Source organism: Carcharodon carcharias, chromosome 7 (assembly GCF_017639515.1).
Source record: "Carcharodon carcharias isolate sCarCar2 chromosome 7, sCarCar2.pri, whole genome shotgun sequence".
In the NCBI taxonomy this organism is placed as follows: Eukaryota; Metazoa; Chordata; class Chondrichthyes; order Lamniformes; family Lamnidae; genus Carcharodon; species Carcharodon carcharias.
The window spans coordinates 38,121,951-38,145,809 of record NC_054473.1 but is presented as its reverse complement, the minus strand read 5'-3'; the positions used below and the strand labels follow the sequence as shown (position 1 = coordinate 38,145,809).

Below are 23,859 nucleotides of genomic sequence, written 5' to 3'. Positions count from 1 at the left end.
TCATGATAAATTAATGGGAGATCCAATCAGCTCTAACAATCTAGCAACTATTATAGGTGAGCATTTTAGTGATAGTGTCCACAACATGGTACAGTTTAAGTTTGTTATGGACAAAGAAATCAACAAGTTGCAAAAAAAAATATTTTGGATTGGGGAGAGTGGATTTTAGTAAAATAAGGCAGGATCTGGCCACGGTAGACTGGGAACAGTTACTTGTGGGGAAATCTACAGAGGAACAGTGGGGGGGGTGGGGATATTCAAAAAGGAAATGCGGAGGGTGCAGGCTCAACATGTTCCCTCTAGGGTGATAGGAAGGAGTAACAAGCTCAGAGAACCATGGATGACCAGAGATATTCAGGTTACAATGAGAAGGAAAAGAGAGGCTTTTAGCAGGTACAAGGGAAGCAAATCAGCAGAGGCATTAGTGGAGTACAGAAAGTGCAGGGTGGAGCTTAAGAAAGCAGTTAGGAGAGCAAAGAGAGGATATGAGAAATCTCTGGCTGTTAAGAGTAGGGAAAATCCCAAGATATTCTATAAGTATATCAATGGGAAGAGGATAACCAGGGAAAGAGTAGGGCCCATAAGGGACCCAAGGGGCAATCTATGGTGGAGCCAGAGGACATCGCTAGAGTGTTGAATGAATACTTCACATCCGTCTTCACCCAATAGAATGAGGATGAAGGTATCAAACTCGGGGAGGGAGAATGCGAGGTTCTTAAGCAAATTGATATAGGGAGTGACAATGTATTGGAGGTGTTGGCAGGCTTAAAAGTGGACAAATCCCCAGCTTCGGATGATTTGTGTCCCAGACTGCTGAGGGAGGCGAGGGAGGAGATCGCAGGGGCTCTGAACAAAATTTTTAATTCCTGTCTGGTCACGGGGGAGGTGCCAGAGGACTGGAGAACAGCTAATGTGGTTCCACTATTTAAGAAGGGTTGTAGAGATAAGCCAGAGAACTACAGGCCAGTGAGTCTCACGTCAGTGGTAGGGAAACTATTGGAGAAATTTATGAAGGAGAGTATTTATCTCCACTTGGAGAGGCAAGGTTTGATCAGGGGTAGTCAGCATGGCTTTGTCAGAGGGAGGTCATGCCTAACAAATTTGAGGAGGTGACCAGGTATGTAGATAAGGGTAGTGCAGTTGATGTAGTTTATATGGATTTCAGCAAAGCCTTTGACAAGGTCCCACATGAGAGACTTATAAAGAAGGCAAATGAACATGGGATACAGGGGAATTTGATAAGGTGGATTCAAAATTGGCTTAGTTTTAGGAGACAGAGGGTGATGACAGAAGGCTGCTTTAGTGACTTGAAGCCCATGTCCAGTGGCGTATCACAGGGATCTGTGCTCGGTCCCCTATTATCTGTCATTTATATAAACGACATAGATGACTATGTGGGGGGTAGGATTAGTAAGTTTGCGGATGACACAAAGATTGGCCGGGTGGTTAACAGTGAGGCTGAGTGTCTTGGGCTAGATATAGACGGGATGGTCAAATGGGCAGATAAGTAGCAGATGGAATTTAACCCTGAAAAGTGTGAGGTGATACACTTTGGAAGGAGTAATTTGACAAGGAAGTATTCAATGAACGGCATGGCATTAGGAAGTTCTGAGGAACAATGGGACAAAGACCAACAGAGGACAACTAAAAAAGAAATAAGGAGGGAGAAGATTAAATATGTAGGTAAACTAGCCAGTAATATAAAAGAAGATTGCAAGAATTTTTTTTAGATATATAAAGGGTAAGAGAGAGGCAAAAATGGACATTGGGCCACTGGAAAATGATGCTGGAGAAGTAGTAGTGGGGAACAAAGAAATGGCAGAGGAACTGAATAGGTACTTTGCGTCAGTCTTCACAGTGGAAGACATGAGTGACATCCCCAAAGTTCAAGAGAGTCGGGGGGCAGAGGTGAGTATGGTGGCAATTACCAAGGAGAAGGTGCTAGGAAAACTGAAAGGTCTGAAGGTGGATAAATCACCTGGACCAGATGGATTACACCCCAGAGTTCTGAAGGAGATAGCTGAAGAGATAGTGGAGGCGTTAGTGGTGATCTTTCAGGAATCACTGGAGTCAGGGAGGGTCCCAGAGGACTGGAAAATCGCTAATGTAACCCCCCTGTTTAAGAAGGGAGTGAGGCAAAAGACGGGAATTTACAGGTCGATTAGCCTGACCCCGGTCATTGGTAAGATTTTAGAGTCCATTATTAAGGTTGAGATTTCAGAATACTTGGAAGTGCATGATAAAATCGGGCAAAGTCAGCATGGTTTCATCAAGGGGAGGTCATGCCTGACAAATCTGTTAGAATTCTTTGAGGTTAGATAAAGGAGAGCCAATGGATGTTATCTACTTGGATTTCCAGAAGGCCTTTGACAAGGTGCCGCACAGGAGGCTGCTCAGTAAGATAAGAGCCCATGGTGTTAGAGGCAAGGTACTAGCATGGATAGAAGATTGGCTGTCTGGCAGGAGGCAGAGAGTGGGGATAAGGGGGTCCTTCTCAGGATGGTGGCCGGTGACTAGTGGAGTTCCACAGGGGTCAGTGTTGGGACCACAACTTTTCATTATACACATTAATGATCTTTACTGAAGGAACTGAGGGCATCTTGGCTAAGTTTGCAGATGATACAAAGATAGGTGGAGGGACAGGTAGTATTGAGGAGGCGGGGAGGCTGCAGAAGGATTTGGACAGGTTAGGAGAATGGGCAAAGAAGTGGCAGATGAAATACAACGTGGGGAAGTGTGAGGTCATGCACTTTGGTAGGAAGAATAGAGGCATAGGCTATTTTCTAAATGGGGAGAGAATTCAGAAATTTGGAGTGCAAAGGGACTTGGGAGTCCTAGTCCAGGATTCTCTTAAGGTTAACTTGTAGGTTGAGTCGGTAGTTAGGAAGGCAAATGCAATGTTGGCATTTATTTCGAGAGGACTAGAATATAAAAGCAGGGATGTGCTGCTGAGGCTTTATAAGGCTCTGGTCAAACCACATTTAGAATATTGTGAGCAATTTTGGGCCCCATATCTCAGGAAGGATGTGCTGGCCCTGGAGAGGGTCCAGAGGAGGTTCACGAGAATGATCCCAGGAGTGAAAGGCTTAACAAATGAGGAACGTTTGAGGACTCTGGGTCTATACTCGATGGAGTTTAGAAGGATGAGGGGGGATCTAATTGAAACTTACAGAATACTGAAAGGCTTGGATAGAGTGGACGTGGGGAAGATGTTTCCATTGGTAGGAGAGACTAGGACCCAAGGGCACAGCCTCAGAGTAAAGGGAAGACCTTTTAGAACAGAGATGAGGAGAAACTCCTTTAGCCAGAGAGTGGTGAATCCATGGAACTCATTGCCACAGAAGGCTGTGGAGGCCAGGTCATTGAGTATATTTAAGACAGAGATAGATAGGTTCTTGATTGGTAAGGGGATCAAAGGTTATGGGGAGAAGGCAGGAGAATGGGGTTGAGAAACTTATCAGCCATGATTGAATGGCGGAGCAGACACGATGGGCCAAATGGCCTAATTTCTGCTTCTATGTCTTATGGTCTTATGGTCTTGGCGTGTGTGTCCATAGATCTCTGAAGGCGGAGGGGCATGTTAGTGGGGTGGTGAATAAGTCATATGGGACACTTGCCTTTATCAATCAAGGCATAGATTACAAAAGTAGGTAGGTCATTTTGGAGTTGTATAGAATCTTGGTGAGGCCACAGCTGGATAACTGTGTACATTTCTGGTCACCACATTATAGGAAGGATGTGATTGCACTGGAGGGGTGCAGAGGAGATTCATAGGATGTTGCCTGGGATGAAACATTTAAGTTATGAAGAGAGGTCGGATAGACTTGGGTTGTTTTCGTTGGAGCAGAGAAGACTGAGGGCCGACCTGATCGAGGTGTACAAGATTATGAGGGGCATGGACAGGGTGTATAGGGAGCAGCTGTTCCCCTTAGTTGAAGGGTCAGTCACAAGGGGGCGTAAGTTCAAGGTGAGGGGCAGGAGGTTTAGGGGAGATGTGAGGAAAATCTTCTTTACCCAGAGAGTGGTGACGGTCTAGAATACCCTGCCTGGGAGGGTGGTGGAGGCGGGTTGCCTCACATCCTTTATAAAGTACCTGGATGAGCACTTGGCACGTCATAACATTCAAGGCTATGGGCCAAGCGCTGGTAGATGGGATTAGGTAGGTAGGTCAGGTGTTTCTCACATGTTTGTGCAGACTTGGTGGGCCGAAAGGCCTCTTCTGCACTGTGATTCTGTGATAGGGTTATATTGCTGATCGTGATATCCATAAATTATATTATTTCATTATCAGTATGATCAATGTCCTCCTGGATGGACTGGTATGTTGATAATCTACACAGTCTATGTGATTAGAACAGGTCTGAATTATAATTCATTTAATGGTGATTCCTATGCACCTAATTGTTTCTTTAGAACCATAAACATTGTTTAAAGGAATAAAATCTTCCATTCACAAAGAAATATGGAGGGTTGGCAGCCTTAATTACCTCAAGATGATTCACACTCTCTTAATTCCTTACAGTCTGATATCTGATTTCACCAGGATGATAGAAGAAATTGAACAATTTTTGTTTAATGATAATCTAGCCACCAAATCATACTAATTCTTAGAAATGATCAAACCGATGTGTTTTGTCAAGTGAATCAGTACAATTCAATTTATAACAAGCTTTACTTTAATAATGAGCAATCAACCGTCCGTGAAGTATTTATAGGATTGGGATCTCTGAATCACATAACATTTAGTCCAGGATTTTCCAGCCCTGTTGGCATCGTGGCAGTGGTGGTGGTGGTGGTGGTTGTGGTGGTGGTGGTGGTGGTGGTGGGGGGGGGGGTGGGGGGGTGGGGTGTGAGGGTTTTGCGGGGGGGAACAATATGCAGAGAAGGCCAAAAATCAGTTTCATGCTGTGGTGAAACCACTTGCAATCATACGCTCTGCCCGTCAATGGCAAGCTGCGTTTCCTGTCACCGCACATCGGGAACATCATTTTAATACATTCGCATCTAATTACAAAGCCTACTCGCCAGAATCATCCTCCCCACGATGGATCATCTGAGCACGCTGACATGTTTCACAGCTGTACGTAAGCGACGTACGCCTGGTGAGCTGCACTTCAGGACTTTGAGGTTTGTTTGCCTACCCTACTTCGGGCAGCACTCACAGTTACCCACGCCAGGCTTTGCCTGCGGCACCACATCACTTTTAGGGGGGCTCACCTACCAGACCAGCCGCAAGGTGGGGGTGGCTTCAATGGCTGCAGGGCTAGGGCTTGCTTGGGGAAGGGGGAGAAGTGGCCTCAGGCAAGAGAAGAGGCTGCGGAGAGAGGGCTATTACTGGGGAAGGGGGTATCACAGTGTGTGTGTGGGGGCACATGTTGATATGCAAGTGGCCTCAAGATGGTGCAGGCTGAGGAGGCAGTCTCTGGAGGAGATGAGGCCAGATGGAGATTTGAGGGTGTGCGAGAGAGTGAGTGGTGATGTCCCTTGAGCTGGAAGTGAGTGAGATGCCAATGAATGTGTGATGGCCTTGTGAGTGTATGAGGTTAGGATGATGAGATGGTTGCCTTACCCTGGTGGCACGAATGAGATCATTAATCCTCTTTCTGCACTGGATGGGGATGGCCAACCTCTTGTTGCAGCAATGGCACTGACCACCTCTGCCACTGCCTCCCAAGCTGGAGTGGTGAGACTGATGGACCTCCTGCGGCCAAAGTGGGGGTAGAGGACATCATGGAGAGCCTCCATGGTGTCCAGAAGGTGTCCTAGGGATGAGTCACTGAATTGGGGGGGCTGCGCTCTTCTTGGCTTCTGGGGCCATGTCTTCACTGGAGCAGTCCTGGGCTGCAAGCATTGAGAACTGTGCATGTGGCTGTACATAAGGCGCCCTGCATGAGGAAGCAGTGAGGTAACAACGTTGCGGGCAAATCGGAGGCCACCCGCCAGTGAGATGGCGTGTTTCCTGTGGCTGCATAATTAATGAGGTGGGAATGGGATGATATGGCGTGAAAACCCGCCATTGCGGCTGGCGGGTAAAACAACTTATTTCCCACCCACTACTGCACTTAGTGCAAATCTGGGGTGATTCCACCCTTAGGGCAGGATTTTACCGTCGGCGAGCAAGGGGTGGGGCCTGCTTGCCGACACGTAAAATGACGCAGGATGACATCGGGCGGGACTCCCAACGTCACCCCGCCCCATTTAAATCTTCAGGAAGGTGGGGGCGCAGCAAAATCAGCTGCAGGCCCACCGACCTGTCAAAGGCCAATTGAGGCCATTGACAGGATCATTTAAACAATTAAAGGAGCTGCCCGTCCAACCTTAAGGTTGGCGGGTCGGCCAGGAGACCCAGTGGCAACTAGAAAAAACACGAAACCTCATCCAGCAGCAGGATGAGGTTTCATGTAGGATATTAAAAATTTTAATAAAGATTTTTTGAAAATTATGAACATGTCCCAACTCGTGACATTGTCACACGAGGGGACAGGTAAGGGAATTTTTTTTTTCTATTTTTAATATTTTTTAAAGTAGAGGTGATCTCCCTGAGGCAGCACTTAGCCTCAGGGGGATGTGTGCACTCTTTCGTGCACATGCGCCAAAGAGCACATTCTCGATTTTGGGATTCCCCCCCCCATCACCCCCATGTAAAATAGCGCAACGCCTCCGATTGGGGGCGCTGATCAGAAGCGCACCTGCAGGCACCCGCCCATCAACTTCCCCCTCCAACTGGGGAAAATTCTGCCCTTAGTTTTAAACCTGTCAAGGTAATGGAATGAAAACAAAAAAACTGCGGATGCTGGAAATCCAAAACAAAAACAGAATTACCTGGGAAAATCTCAGCAGGTCTGGCAGCATCGGCGGAGAAGAAAAGAGTTGACGTTTCGAGTCCTCATGACCCTTCGACAGAACTTGCGTTCGAGTCCAAGAAAGAGTTGAAATATAAGCTGGTTTAAGGTGTGTGTGTGGGGGGCGGAGAGATAGAGAGACAAAGAGGTGGAGGGGGGGGTGGGGGTGTGTGGTTGTAGGGACAAACAAGCAGTGATAGAAGCAGATCATCAAAAGATGTCAACAACAATAGTACAATAGAACACATAGGTGTTAAAATTAAAAACAAAAAAACTGCGGATGCTGGAAATCCAAAACAAAAACAGAATTACCTGGAAAAACTCAGCAGGTCTGGCAGCATCGGAGGAGAAGAAGAGTTGACGTTTCGAGTCCTCATGACCCTTCGACAGAACTTGCGTTCGAGTCCAAGAAAGAGTTGAAATATAAGCTGGTTTAAGGTGTGTGTGTGGGGGGCGGAGAGATAGAGAGACAAAGAGGTGGAGTGGGGGGGGGGGGTGTGGTTGTAGGGACAAACAAGCAGTAAGTTTTGGATTTCCAGCATCCGCAGTTTTTTTGTTTTTATCTCTGTGTTTAATTGACTGCCACTGCTCTTCAAGAAATGCCTACCTCCTTGAAGAAGTTCTGTTCCTCTCTGCGACAAGATTTCCGTATCTCTCTGTTGTCTTGCTCACCTTCCTTGCTTTCCATTTCCCTCCTAGTGTTTGACAAGGTGTTTACTAAAACCCGCTTTCACAGCCATATCTCCTTTCTCAGTGACTGTCTCCATCTCCGACTTACCCCACGTGGATTTCAACTGAAATTCCACCCCTCATGTTTCGAACCCACCCAGGATTACAGGTATCTCCGGGACATAAAACGTTTCTCGGACTGCTGTTCCCGTCACATTCTGAAATCCACACTCAGTGCCATGCGCCGCCATATGAACACACTCGACCTCTCCCTCCAGCAGCACCGCCGTACCCTTTTTCAAAGCTGCGCGTGCCCCCAGTTTCATTTTATCCTTCGGCTCATCCGACGCCTCAACAAGAAACTTTTTCTCTTTCTCTCAAGTGCTAAGGAACGCAAGCTGCAACAACTCATCGACACCAACACCCATCTAAGACCCTCCACCCCTGCCTGTTCCTCCGTCCCCACCCTTTCTTCCAATCCCAACCCCAGCCGTGTATTCACTATACCCCCTGACCTTCCCCTCTCCGATGCTGAACGTTCAGTGCTCAGCAAAGGACTTAGTTTCATACCCTTACGCCCTCAGCTCAATGAATTTCGGGCTCGGCATGATGCTGAACTCTTCTTCCGCTGTCTTCGTCTCCGGGCTCACTTCTTTGGGCAGGAGTCCTCTCCCAGTTCAACGGATCCTTTTACCCATCTCCAATATTCTCCCTCCACCTGGACCCCTCCCTCTGGATTCTTACCTTCTCTTGATCTTTTCATTGAGAACTGTCGGCGCGACATTAGTCGTCTCAATTTCTCTGCTCCTCTCACCCATTCTAACCTGTCTCTCTCTGAACTTACTGCACTCCATTCTCTCAGGTCCAACCCTGACATTGTCATCAAACCCGCTGACAAGGGTGGTGCTGTTGTTGTCTGGCGCACTGACCTCTACCTCGCGGAGGCTGAGCGTCAACTCGCAGACACTTCCTCCTACCTCTCCCTGGACCATGACCCCACCACTGAACATCAAGCCATTGTTTCCAGGACTGTCACTGACCTCATCTCCTCTGGGGATCTCCCTCCCACAGCTTCCAACCTGATAGTCTCCCAACCTCGGACGGCCCGCTTCTATCTCCTACCCAAAATCCACAAACAGAACTGCCCCGGTAGACCGATCGTCTCAGCTTGTTCCTGCCCCACAGAACTCATTTCTCATTATCTTGACTCCCTTCTCTCTCCCCTTGTCCAGTCCCTTCCCACCTACATCCGTGATTCCTCTGACACCTTACGTCACATCAACAATTTCCAGTTCCCTGGCCCCAACCGCTTCCTCTTCACCATGGACGTCCAATCCCTCTACACCTCCATCCCCCACCAGGATGGTCTGAGGGCCCTTAGCTTCCTCCTTGAACAGAGGCCCGAACAATCCCCATCCACCACTACTCTCCTCCGTCTGGCTGAACTTGTTCTCACACTGAACAATTTCTCCTTCAACTCCTCTCACTTCCTCCAAATAAAAGGTGTGGCTATGGGTACCCGCATGGGCCCCAGCTATGCCTGTCTCTTTATGGGGTATGTGGAACATTCCTTGTTGCAGTCCTACTCCGGCCCCCTTCCACAACTCTTTCTCCGGTACATCGATGATTACTTCGGTGCCGCTTCATGCTCTCGTCAGGACTTGGAAAAATTTATTAATTTTGCTTCCAATCTCCACCCCTCCATCATTTTCACGTGGTCCATCTCTGACACTTCCCTTCCCTTCCTTGACCTCTCTGTCTCAATCTCTGGTGATAGACTGTCCACCAATATCCATTACAAACCCACCGACTCCCACAGCTATCTCGACTACAGCTCCTCACACCCCGCTTCCTGTAAGGACTCCATCCCATTCTCTCAGTTCCTTCGCCTCCATCGCATCTGTTCCGATGATGCTACATTCAAAAACAGTTCCTCTGACATGTCCTCCTTCTTCCTTAACCGAGGTTTTCCACCCACGGTCGTTGACAGGGCCCTCAACCGTGTCCGACCCATCTCCCGCGCATCCGCCCTCACGCCTTCTCCTCCCTCCCAGAAACATGATAGGGTCCCCCTTGTCCTCACTTATCACCCCACCAGCCTCCGCATTCAAAGGATCATCCTCCGCCATTTCCGCCAACTCCAGCATGATGCCACCACCAAACACATCTTCCCTTCACCCCCCTTATCGGCATTCCGTAGGGATCGCTCCCTCCGGGACACCCTGGTCCACTCCTCCATCACCCCCTACTCCTCAACCCCCTCCTATGGCACCACCCCATGCCCACGCAAAAGATGCAACACCTGTCCCCTCACTTCCTCTCTCCTCACCGTCCAAGGACCCAAACACTCCTTTCAAGTGAAGCAGCATTTCACTTGCATTTCCCCCAACTTAGTCTACTGCATTCGTTGCTCCCAATGTGGTCTCCTCTACATTGGAGAGATCAAACGTAAACTGGGCGACCGCTTTGCAGAACACCTGCGGTCTGTCCGCAAGAATGACCCAAACCTCCCTGTCGCTTGCCATTTCAACACTCCACCCTGCTCTCTTGCCCACATGTCTGTCCTTGGCTTGCTGCATTGTTCCAGTGAAGCCCAACGCAAACTGGAGGAACAACACCTCATCTTCCGACTAGGGACTTTACAGCCTTCCGGACTGAATATTGAATTCAACAACTTTAGGTCGTAAGCTCCCTCCCCCATCCCCACCCCCTTTCTGTTTCCCCCTTCCCTTTTTTTTTCCAATAAATTATAAAGATTTTCCTTTTCCCACCTATTTCCATTATATAAAAAAAAAACCCCACTAGAGCTATACCTTGAGTGCCCTACCATCCATTCTTAATTAGCACATTCGTTTAGATAATATCACCAACTTTAATTTTAACACCTATGTGTTCTATTGTACTATTGTCGTTGACATCTTTTGATGATCTGCTTCTATCACTGCTTGTTTGTCCCTACAACCACACCGCCCCCCCCCCCCACCTCTTTGTCTCTCTATCTCTCCGCCCCCCACACACACACCTTAAACCAGCTTATATTTCAACTCTTTCTTGGACTTGAACACAAGTTCTGTCGAAGGGTCATGAGGACTCGAAACGTCAACTCTTTTCTTCTCCGCCGATGCTGCCAGACCTGCTGAGTTTTTCCAGGTAATTCTGTTTTTGTTAAGGTAATGGAATGTCCTTCTTTAGCTAGAGATACATGGATGGCAAAGAGGTATTTTCTGATAAAATTAGAAATCACAATCTTCTTTATGAAGAAAATTAGTAATTATTTAGACTTAATTATATAATTTAAGAGATACAGGATTTAATTACATACATTTCATTAATATTGTAATGTTATCTTTCAGTGATCTGCAGGGAGTGTTGACAACAGTATAGCACATTTCATATTCAAAGTTACTGCAGAATTGCAAAATTATTCTTTCTTTTGAAAGGGGCTAATTTATGGGATTCAAAAAGCAGATTGGCTGAGTTGAAAAGGGCCTGCAATTAAGCCATTCTTTTCTGTGGCAAGGGGCTTACCATCAGATTAGTTGGCCCTTGATACTTGGCACTAGTTTTGTGACACTGAAATGTTATATCCTAAAGTTGACAGATTGTTAAGACAGCAGTCAGACCTGCATCTGGGGGTGCCATGCAGTGAGATAAGTGCCTCTAAGTTGCATAGCATTTATTATTTGGGAAACTTCTGTTGAAGACCTTTATTTATCTTGAGGAAGCACATATCTGAGTTGGTCTCATTTGCAATCCTGGAATGTTGTGTTTTTGGTGAAGGTTAAGCCTGGCCCAAATATATGACAGTTCACCAACTCGTGCTTAGCATTTCACTACTCAGTGATCTCTCTGATTGTGATCATGGAAACATTACAATCCTGGCAGACCTTGAAGTCTGACTCCTGCTTTTTAGCCATGTATGAGTGTGAGATGATGAAAAATTACTAAAATAGTACATAGAGGATGAAAACAAAAGTTTGGAAGATGTTAGGCTAAGTTTGAGGCAATTAATTTCTTCAGAGATTCACCAGATCATTCACAGTAACTTTGGTGAAAGAACAATCAGTAGGGCTGCCGGTGTAAGCTCATCCCCAGCTGTTGCATGATAAAAAAAATATAATGTTGCAGCTATCTAGTGGTTGGAAGTAAAATCGGAAACTTTCAGCTAAGTTCAATGCCCCCAGACTTCTAGTGCAGAGAGTGCAGGCAGGAGTAGGCGTAGAACATTGAAAAACCAATTCTCTGACCCAAACTCCTTGCAAGCTCAGATCCCCTCTGGGAACATGGAGTTCACAAATTTATATCACATTCACTGTGCAGATTGAATTACCTTTAAAAATATATTACAGCAGTGTCAGTAACATGAAGGGGAAAGAAAAGAACTTGTATTTATATAACACCTTTTATGACTACAGAATGTTCCAAAGCCCTTCACTGACATTTTTTAAAGTGGAATCACAGCTATGTTGTAGGGAAACGTGACAGCCAATTTGCATGCAGCAAGCTCCAACAAATAACAAGGGCCTGAATTATTCAGGCAGAGGGCAGGCTCGGAGGGAGCAGACGGAGACGGTTGTGGAGCCAATCACCGTCTGCGATCAGCTCCGCGCCGCCATCTTACGGGGAAGGCCAATTAAGGCCCGCCCAGAGTAACATGTGAGCGGTAGTGCTCAGCGCTACCTGTGCGGGCGGGGGGAGGAGAGAGAGTCGGGGTCATGCGTGCATAAGAGCGCTTCAATCTCTCTGAGGCCCGCTCGTGGATGAGGTTTCCTAAAAAATGTGAAGGCTGCTTGGCCTTTTCGTCTGCCTGCCAACCTTAAGGTTGGACAGGCAGTGTTTACAATAACCTTAATTAGTTCCTTAACGGCCTTAATAGGTCATTTACATATCGGTGGGCAACTCCGGTGCGTGCCCACCGAACGAAACATCACAACTCAGCGTGATGATGTCAGGACGCACGCCCGACGTCATCGTGCGTTATTTTACACGTGGGCATGTCAGGCCTGCCCCTGTGCGCTGACTGAAAATTCCTGCTGAAGAGGTAAATGAAAGATTGACTATTTCTGTAGTGTTGACTGAAGGGTAAATTTGGCCACTACAACAAGTGAACTCTCCTGTTCATCTTCAAATAGTGCCACTGGACCTTTTATATCCACCTGGGTAAGAAGATGAAGCTTCTATGTAACATATTATCTGAAAGATGTTAGTTCAGCGGTCCCCAGCTACAGCACCAGTGTTAGTCCAGATTATATGCTTATCTCCTGCAATGGGACTTGAATCCATGACCTCCTGCCTTGGGCAGTAGTAGTGAACCAAAGTTTGCAACTGAGACGTGGCAGGGAATTTTACCTTGGACCATCGGGGTAAATTAGGTGGTAACGACCTGGAAATGACATACTGCCTTGTTTATGCCAACCGTCTGGCTGCCACTATCTTTGTATGGGCTTTCCCATCAGGCGGCTGGAGCGTTCTCCACCTGTTTCAGGCTTTAGGTCATTGTAATATGTAATTTGGAGTTCCAAAGACCACGATTACAATTTTGACGGGTGCTTCAGCAAATGAGCTAAAAAAAAAGAACTTTCCAGGCTCCACAGAGTGGACCAACCCAAAACCCTTTTGTGTTTTATGAATCTATCAGCATCCAGTGGAGTCATGGCTATTGTTGCAGAGGGTATTTCTCCTTCACTCTTTCAGTGCACATGCACAAAGAAAAGAAGCTCTTACTTCATGCAATTATATCTAATTCTTGTTCAGAGCTCCTATCCACAAACTTTACATATCAGCTTTTCAACTTCAAGATAACTGGGAATGCTGAGAGAGTAAAATTCGTAAGGAAACAGTTCTCCACAAGCTCAGTTGGGCCTGCCTCAAACTCTGGCACCGTGGGCAGGATTTTGCCCTTGGTATGCAAGCTCAGTGGGGGCGGTCGGGAAGCCAATCGCCGCCCGCAATCAGGAAGGCAATTTCACGCTGGCGGGCCAATTAAGGCGAGCGGCAGCACTCAGCGCAGCCTATGTGGGTGAGGAGAGGAGGGCGAGCAGGCGAGGGTGATGCATGCATGCAAGTGCGCGTCACATAATCTCCCTAAGGCAGAGAGCTGCCTCAGGCAGATGAAGATATATTTTTTAAAAATTAAAAATAATTTTAAAAATAAAAATGTACTGAAACATGTCCCCTCATGACTCTGTCACATGTTATTAATGAAAAATTAAAGTTTTTGTTTCATTTTTATTTGCTTTTGGAAAACTCATCCCGCCGGGGGATGAGGTTTCCAAAAAGGTGCCAGGGCCGCTTGGCATTTTCGCCTGCCCGCCAACCCCTGTAAGATCGGACAGGCAGTGAAAAATTTATTGTAATTAACTTTTTAATGGCCTCAATAGGCCTTTTAATTGTTGGCGGGCGCACTGCTGACTCCGGCGCTCACCCACCAACTGAAATATTGTGCGAGTGCGTGTTGGTGTCAGGACGCTAGCCTGATATCATCGTGCGTCATTTTACACTCGGCTAGGTCAGGCGCGCACCCGCCCACCAAGCGGAAAGTTTTATCTTGTGCCTGTCAACAGTTTTACTTTACGACATAGCTGGGGTTATAAAATATTTGCTACTTATAAAAGGGGATGTTAACTTTCAAATTACTTGATGATATTAGCAGATGTGTGCTTATTGCCTTTGCATGACATTGTTTTGCCCACCATTTTTACAAAAGGGTTAGCCTATTTATTCAAGTGGGTTGTCACCTTCGCTAAAATAGCAAATGAATGTGCAACGTTTTGTTCACTAATATAGACCAATATCATCTTTGTCATTTAAAGGAAAAATTGCTTAAATGTAGATTGGCAGAATCGATGGAAAACATCTGTTCATGGATAAATCTACATTGTCCTTGATAAACTAAAATCACATCTATTTGCCGATTGTGATTATCCACAAGAGCAAATAATCCTCCAGTATGACAGAAAGGTTCCACTGTAATCAGTAAGAATAGGTTTGCATGTTACTAAAGCAGAGTTATTTTCTGAACTGGCAATAAAGCCACCTGTGATGTAGTTGTGCTCTTCCTAATTCCAAAGTGTTAATTTTTTTCTAATACACACTTATTTTAAAAGTCCTGTCTGTTATAGGTTCAGCAGTCGGAATGCTGCAAGAATGTACATTTAATCACTTTACATACATTCAACATTCAAGCATACTGCTGAACAGCAGAAATGAGCTGCGGTTTTATTCAGTGGCATCAAGTTGTTCTTTTGCTGTTCTCTATAGCACTGTTGCTGTTAATAGCTCTGATGAAATATTATCTTAAGTTATGCAATGATATGAATGAAATAATTACAATTTCTGATCCCATTTTCTGACTGTCTTGTAAACTGTTCCAGTGCCAAATGCAACATCGTTTCAGAACTAAACTATTCAAAATTAGTTGTGCGACTCAATTGTAGTTCAAACTTGTAAACATTTCCTTTCAAGCCTATCATCTGTGTGGCATTATGATATGCAGAACTGATTTTCAAAGGGAATATTTACATTTCTAAAAGAACCACTGAGTAATGAAGTTAAAAGTTTCAGCAGGTTTGTAACCAATGAGAGAACAACATTGGATTTAGAGCTGCAGAAAGACAAACAATTTAAGCTAAATTCACACTAAGAAGGCAAGTAATAAGGCAGCAAACACCACTATAATAAGCTGAAGACTAGATTAAAATGAGTATATGGGATAATTAAAATGTCCACCTGCACCTCATGGTACCCACAGAAATGAACTCTTAAGCTGCTTGCTTGTCCAAAGATATTCAAGTCTCTGGGATGATCATTATTTTAACCTCAGCTCACATTTTGTAGCATTGAAATAAACATCACCATTACTTTAATAAATCAATTCAACTCAACTATAAAATGTTTTGCTGTAAAATTGAATACTGTGCTATAAAAGTAGATTCTGAAAGAACAATCTTAAATGGAAGTAAAGACTTCAAATATTTATGCATTGTCTTCCTGTTTAATTCTTTTTCATCTTTACTAATTTAACTTTGCTTTCTTCCTTGTGCTGTAAACATCTCAACCTCCTTTATTTGTAAACTAATTTTAATGCACATTTATTGCTTTTTAGCCCAGCATGTAGTTTCCTTTTGCAGATACAGTAATCTGGTTGACATAGTTCTAGACTAGCAGCTCAGCAGCCATGAGTTTAAATCCTACCATGACAAGTTGTGAAAACAAATTCAATAAAACTCAGTAACTCAGGGTAATGGTAGTGTAATGGTTCTGTAGCTGGATTAGTAATCTAGGGGCCAGGACCAATGATCGGGAGAATGTGAGTACAGTTGTCACTGTGGCAGCTTGAGAATTTGAAATCAGCCAAAAGACAAAACTGGGAATGAAAAACTGGGAAGTAGTTGAATTGTCATGAGAACTCAACTCATTTACTAATGTCCTACAGGGAAGGAAACTTGCTATAATTACCTAGTCTGACCAATCTTTGAGTCCAGGTCCATGCCAGTGTGCATGATGTTTAACTACTTTCTGAAGTTGCATCAAATTAGCAGAAAGAATAACAAGAATTTACAACAGTTCAAGAAGAAGTCCCACCTCGACCTTCCCAGGACACCTGGGGATAGGCAATAAATGCTAGCCATGACAGTGATGCCTAAACCTTGAGAACGAGTAAAACAAATGGGAGCTAAAGCACCAGAATCTTCCAGATTTTTGTAAAAACACATTAACATTTATCATAAAAGGAGGTCTGCTACTTCTACATGGATATACACAAGAGTTACAATACAAAAAGAGCCCATTTGTCCCACCCAGTTTGTGCTGGTGTTTACCTTCCATGTGTGTAAATAGTTCTAATCACATTTCGTTACCCTGTTTCCTTCAATCACCTACCCAATCTAATCTTAAATGTTGGTATAATTTCTGGCTCACCCACAAACCCAGGGAGTGAATTCCACATCCTCACCACAATGCTCTGTTTCTCCTGTCCTCTGTTCTAAATCTCTTACACTTAATCTCTTATCTATGCCTACTTGTTCCTTACACTGCCCCACCCCACCCCCCCCAACAATTGGAAGTGGTCTGTTTCTATATATCCATTCATAACTTTAAACACCTCTTATTATATTATCCTTCAATCTGCATTGTTCTAAAGGAAATCGTGGAAAGACACAATTTTTCAAGTCTACGTGGTCGGGTTTTGTGTCTCCAGTCTCACACAATGTGGCTGAATCTTTATGCTTTCTTAAGTGGCCCAGCAAGCCACCCTGTTGTAAACAATGGTCGAAAAACTGAAGTTACAGAAAATCTGATGGATTTAACAATGATCCAGGCTCATGTCAGCTCAGTCAACCCTGCAAAGTACTCCTCACTAATATGTGTGATCTGGTGTCCAAGCTTGGAAGCTGTTCAATAGCCTACTTAAGCAACAACTCAATGTAGTCATATCTACTAGCCAATATCACAGACTTCCCCATCAACACTGATTTCTTTTCTGATATTAAATGTAAAGTATAGTTAATTCTGTGCTGCAAACACATTCACTAGGAAATGAGTTGAAATTTCCATCAGTCTGCACTGGGCTCAGATTCAAATCATAGAATTGAAAAGTCACGCCAATATTGTTTCATTAAAAGGCTATCCTTGAAGCCAAGTTAATAATTCTGCTTGTTGTTCTAACAAAAAAAGTTACCATACTTACCTTTCACAGTGAAGTCTGAATTCCACCAAATGCAAAGATTGAATTCCACCAGAAATCTAGTAAAAATGAAAAAGGAGCTTTGTTAGGATATTTATAAGTTACGTCATTAAGTTCTTCATCTAGTATTGGATTGCCAAAACTATTGGAGAACAATTTGCCAGTTTTCTTGTTAAATACTGCAGTGCAGCAATTGGACATGTTGAAACATGTTTAAACACTTATAGTTTTTCCTGCTCTCTTCAAAATATGTATTTTAGTTTGAAAATTATATAAACTGTTTAGTCCAGTTAGCTTAATTCTGAAATGTGTTATTCTGTTCAAATAAGTGTGCCAATATCTGTTGAGAATAACCCTTTTTGTTATGAATTGCCAACCTAATGACACTAAATTTGCTAAATCATTAGAGATGGTCTGCTATTAACAATGGCATATTTACTTTTGGATCTGTGAGGTGGTACAAGAAAGATGTAGCTATAATGCTAGGAGGAAAATGCAGTACACTAAAAGCTTCTTAAAATGTTCATCACTGGGATAAACTCGGGTGTCTTTGCACGAACAATGCTGCCAAAGGTAAATTCAAAGCTGAACAAATTATTACTGAAACAAATGTTCCGTGTCCACTGTAAATCAATGGCCTCCTTATATTTTAATCTTAAGAACAATACTTGCTGTGTGCTGGAACCTGACAAGAATAAACACAATGCAATTTTTTGAGTTGTGGTAAGTGAAGCAAGTATGTATATGTTGGCACAAAACAATTAATGTCACTAATTTTCAACCAATGTCCTAAAATACTGATCAACAGTGCAAAATGCGGTGTTCAATACTTGTAAGGAAAAATTGAGTGGTAATCGAAAACATGCATCATTATAACTGACTTGAAAATCCCATTTCTGTCAAAATTTATTGTTTTTAAACTGCAATTTTTAAACAGGGTGCCTAGACAACCTGGGCTGAATTTTCATCCCGAAGCAGAGGTAGATATGGAAGCGGTGTGCCGGGAATATGATGGCACCAAGTGGATGCCAGTTTCCTAACGAGAGCCCACCTCCCAGCGATTTTGGGGGTGGCAGTAACCAATCCAGCAGGTCATTACTTGAGGCAGTTAATGAGCCACTTGACAGCTCATTGCAGGGCTGACTGAGATATTGGAGGCGTTGGATGGGAAATACTCTAAATCAGCAGCACATTCAAGGAAATGAGGCAGCTGCTTAGTGGAGGTCTATTCAGAGAAGCAGGAGCAATTCCTGACCATGCACAAAGATGGGATAAGCATGCCTGGGATTTACCACTCCAGGCCTAAGTCCCATGGTGGAGGCGGGAAGCGAGAATGTTGTCCATCACAGAGCCCAGTGGGAAATTGCGCGTCCATCCTCCATTCAGTAAGGAATCATGCTTACCATCTTGACATAGAAACCTAAGGGTCATGTTCGGTGCCATACTGGAGGCAGCCCATGGAGTCAATCGCTCTTTCCTCTTTCGATTACAGGTGCCAGCAAGAAAAGAGTGAAGCCTGGCCCCGAAACCAAGTCACACACCAGCTCCAGCACACAGAGGACTGAGGAGGATGAGGATGATAAAGACATTGCACCTGTCGATCCATCACCGTAGTCTCCTGCACTCGCCACCAGCCCAGAGACACACAACTTGGTGGATACTAGATCTGATTCAGGCAGGGTCTCACACTCTGGTGGTCACCTCATTGACATGTGTCAACAATAGGAGGAGGCAGCAGTAGCCAAGATCACCGGCACTTGGAGGATTGTTGGACATGTGGCTTCTGATAAGTCAGAGTCAGATGACGATGTCATGAAACTAACATTTTTTTCCATAATATTTTCTGGTTTATTGTGAGGTAGATTTATGGGGGTAAATATAGTTGGGTCTGTGTGTCATTTAATTACATTTTGTAGTCAAGCAGATTACAGGCCTTAAATCATCAAAAGAAGCTAGATGCTTGACATGCTAATGAGTAAACATTGATGTTGGTTTAGCATGTAAGGTATGAAGGGAATTTGCATTTTTAGATAAATGAAGGGATAATTGTCTGTTTACAACTAGCTAGATAAGCAAGGCTAAGGAATGTGTTTATTTTTCCCAAAGGTTACTGACAATAAATAGTAGCAACATGGAAATTTTTATATTATGAGGAAGATACAGTTTCAAAGACATATGGAGCAATAGAACATTAAAAAAGAGAAACATATATGAAGGAAAATGAAAGGTTATGTGTCAGAAGGCCATGTAAGATCTAACAGGTGTGTGTGAAATACACTTTAAGTCTTAATGAAGCCTCCAGCATTTGTGCATAAGTCTGCTGTCTGCTGAAACAGAAGTTTGGGAAAAAGCCATTTAGAATTCCACTGCCCAAGGTATTGTGTTTACTTGCTGAGATTGTTTTAAATCTAAAATCTATTGTGGACTGTTGCCTTAAAGAGAGTGTAACTGGGTTTCAGGTTAAGTAGGAATTTTAGGAATTACTATAGTAGAAATTGGAGTCTTTTATATGTGCTTGAAATCTTTTATTTGTTAATAAATATTTCAGTTTAATTTTTAAAATCTCTAAAGGTCTTTGTGAACTTATTACTTCTGAATTCAGTGCGCATATCTCGTAATAAATACAAACTGCAAAACCATTGTGATAGCACAATCAAGTTTCCCTCATGGATTTGGTCCACCTGGCACACTCTCTACCACATCATAACAAGATGAGTGGTCCTAGACAAGATGCTGGGGATACAGTGGGAGGCAGGGGAACATCAGGCAGAGGTATTGGAGGCCCTAAACAAAGTGACACTGATGAAGTGGGACTGCTGTGTGCGTGCACCGAGGCCTCCATGGGGAGGATGATGGATGCCATGGGGAACCTGGTCCAGCAGAATGCCCAGTGTCTTCTGGAGGTGTGCACAGATCTGCACTTCATTGTCATAGTCATAAGCAAGGTTTTGAAGTGGCTACACGAGAGAGGGATGGGGCACCTCAACATCCCTCCAAGTGCCCCTTTCCCTCAAGGAGTCAGGGAGGGGCCCTCGGGCCCCCAAAGGGAGGAGGAGCATCAGGCACACACCTCGGGGGGCCTCCACTCAGGACTCCTCAATGGGTCTGGCTATTCCGATTCTACATTGTGACTCCATCAATTCTGGCCTCTGGAACTGCAGATGGTGCACCTGCCCCAGTGTAGGAGACCCAAACTCAGCTGAGGCCCTCCAGCCCTCGAGGCTCCAGAAGACACCCCCAAAGTTATCAAAATCAACAGGGCACAGTGGTGAGCAGTCTGCATCCAACCCTACTGCAGATGTTAGTGCAGCACCTAGACACAGTGGCAGGCAACGTACAATAAAGAAGCACTGACCTCACTACGGTGGCACAGGTGCACTATCATTGCTAATTGTTGATGCACTCTTGTTAATATGTATACAGTTGCACTTTATGGTGCTGTTTTTTCCTTGCCTCTGTTCGTTTTAATGCCTATGTGCACCCTCTATATTCAAGAAGGCAATCTGGGTCTATGTCCCTCAGAAGCATGCTTGCGCAGGGAGGCATCCATCTTTGCCATGGCCCTTGTGAGCCGTGTGTGAGAAGCCTCTCATGCACGCTACTCCTTTACCCTTCACCAGCTTTTCAATACAATCACCTTTGCCTAGTCTGAAGTAAATGTTGGCGTTCCCCTATGGTTGTCTAGTTGAGCTGGCCTGCAGCTCCGCCCACTCAAGGACCCTACTATTATCCAGCATTTCCAAATCTGGACTTTGAGGCACTGGGTAGATCTAGAGCAGCCATTGAATGTGTTACCTTCGAGGCTTTTATCCTCCCCTCATTACCCATACCCTCGCCCCCATCACCATTGATCCCCTGGTGTCACTGTCACCCTCTGCACAGTCAGCCTTGACTGCCCACTCCATCACCCTTTGGCTCATTACAGTAAATGTCCACGTCCCCTCCTTTCCCAAAGAGCTCACCACTGGTCCAATGCCCCCTCCTTGTTCTTCCCACTACAAGGATCCATGTTTCACCTTGTCTCCCTCCAACAAACCTAACCAGCCCTTCACCTGTCATCGCAGGAGCCTCACTCTCCCACCTTGCTGCACACCATTGCCCCCTTTAACTGTGACTATCCCATCATACCACAGATTCCCTCTCTTTGCCCCCCCAGGATTCTTTAATTGATACCATAGACCCCTCCCTCTGAATCCTCTCTCCCACTCAACTGCCCCATTCTTCCTCCACTGCCCTTCCTTTGCTCATGCTTCATTTCTCAGCCGCACCCATCCTAGGCCCCTGCAAGGCTTCCTTCTTATCCCCCACTTTTGACATCCAAATCTGCTCCACCTCCTTGTGCCTCTCCTCCCCGTCTTCTTCCCCCCACCCCACCAGCAAAGGTCCTCGCCGTGCACCTTTACCTGCTGCAGGCATACACCTGCTGCTGGAGGCTCCATTGGCTGCACAAGGCTCCACCTGCAGCTCCTGGTCCAGCCTCATGAGACTCCACCTGCAGCTCCTGGTCCAGCCTCACGAGGCTCCACCTGCAGCTCCTGGTCCAACCTCACGAGGCTCCACCTGCAGCTCCTGGTCCAGCCTCATGAGGCTCCACCTGCAGCTCCTGGTCCAGCCTCACGAGGCTCCACCTGCAGCTCCTGGTCCAGCCTCACGAGGCTCCACCTGCAGCTTCTGGTCCAGCATCACGAGGCTCCACCTGCAGCTCCTGGTCCAGCTTCACGAGGCTCCACCTGCAGCTCCTGGTTCAGCCTCATGAGGTTCCACTTGCAGATCCTGGTCCGACATCGCAAGGCCAATTCACGGCCAGCCAGCGTGAAACGCATGCTGAGAGCTGCTGGGGTGAGGGTGGTAGAAGTGCGAGTGCTGAAGTTTGTGCATGCACAGGGTTGCACTCACTGAAAGCTCCCTGAAGGCACAGAGCTGCCTCAGGGAGCTGAAGAATTTCAAAATGAAAAATTAAGATTTCACAAATAATATAAACATGTCCCCACATGTGACTCAGTCACGTGAAGAGGGACATGTGAAAAAGGAATTCGAAAAAGTTTTATTTATTTTTTATTCCCTGTTCGAAACCTCATCCTAGCCCGTGGATGAGGTTTTGCAAATAACGTAAAGGCCACCTGGCCTATTAGCCCACCCACCAACCATAAGGTTGGATGGGCTGTGAAAAATTCTACTTAATTCGCTGCTGAAGGGCCTTAAGAGGCCTCTTAATTTTTGGTGGGCATGCTGCCGACTCTTGAGTGCGCCTGCCAACCGAAACATCACCCGACTGCATGATGACGTCGGGACGCTCGCCCGACATCATCACACACATGTCGGGTGCACACCTGCACAGAGCTGGAAATCCTAGCCCTGATGTCTTGACTGGTCAGGGTGTGCCCTCCAACACATTCCGTCAAGGGTTTCTCCCACAGCGGTGGTATCCTGCGCTCTGCAATAACATGACCCTCCAGAGTGGATCTTGAGCTTTGGAGACGTTGAGGATAATGAAGTGGAGGAGTGTTACATGACTTCACAGGAGGAGGAGGAAGATGTAGTGGGGCATGGTGATCCTTATTGCAAGCTTGCAGAGATTCACCTGAAGCATCAAACCACTATTCAAGGTGGCAGGGAACATTGGGCCACATTAATCCAGGCATGATTTTTATGAAGATGTCTCATCCTGGATAGCTTTTGGCCCAGTACTAAGCCTTTACACAAGGGGCTGACACAGAGCCATCTCCTGTTTCCCCACAATACCAAGAAGACACATTGCCGGCAGCCTCACAGTGTCCCTGGCCATCCATCTTTGTGTCACATGTACACTTCAGCATGCTGATGCCTTAATGCCCTCAAAACAGTGAGAACACACATTTCATGGTGCAACCATCAACCCATTTCATTACACTGATGCTTAATCAGTGAACAAAGCATCACAAAATTCACCTAGATGAACCACAAGGTGAAACTACCTACATGGCACCGTCCACATGCGCGTTCCTATAGGGTTAACCTCCTGTGGCTGAGGCAAAAGTGGAGGCATGCTGCTTGCTTGTATTTGTGTGCAACTGAGATACCTGTGGCACCAATTCTCAAGATTGCGGTGCCAATGAGGGCATTGCCATAGGCTGCCACACCTGTGTTGATGCAGGTGCAGCCTCGTTCATGGTTGGGGGGTTGGGGGGGGGGGAGCTTGTTGCATAGTTGGTGTCTCAGTCAGAGGGGCTTAGGGGTGGCCAATGATGAAGGTGCACTGTGAGGGGTGGCCCCTTTGACATCATCCCTGCCTGCTCTAGCCCTTTCATGGCACGCATGCATGTCTGAGGAGACCAGCAGCTGGGGGCATCTGGTTGCTGTTCATGCATCTTTGACCCACGTGCAATTGATGAGTAAATGCTACAGAATGTGGCATGCTTTCTGTGCCTGGCAGCATGATGTTCCTGTATCCACTCAGCATTATGCCGTGTAATGATGGCCTTACATGGCATCATGCTGATTGGCTGCAGGAACATTATGAACGTGCTCATGTGCTCAATTGCCTGAGAGACAGCGGAACACATCTCATGAATGGAATCCTCCTTCTTTTGACTAAGACTCCACGTTGCCTCAGGGAACTCCAACATTTGGGCGCACGTCTCCTGTTGCTGCTCCAGAAAGAACCGGGTTGTACGTGACCACTGA

At 45.6% G+C, this 23,859-nt stretch overlaps 1 protein-coding gene across 1 annotated transcript in view; it reads right to left on the bottom strand.

The window, feature by feature from the left end:
• Positions 1 to 23,859, bottom strand: part of cacna2d3a (calcium channel, voltage-dependent, alpha 2/delta subunit 3a) — a 1,018,794-nt gene that overhangs the window by 77,833 nt on the left and 917,102 nt on the right. The window contains exon 34 of the mRNA XM_041191614.1: positions 17,200 to 17,255. Coding sequence (XP_041047548.1) covers positions 17,200 to 17,255 — 56 coding nt within the window. The remainder of the gene's footprint in view (positions 1 to 17,199; positions 17,256 to 23,859) is intronic.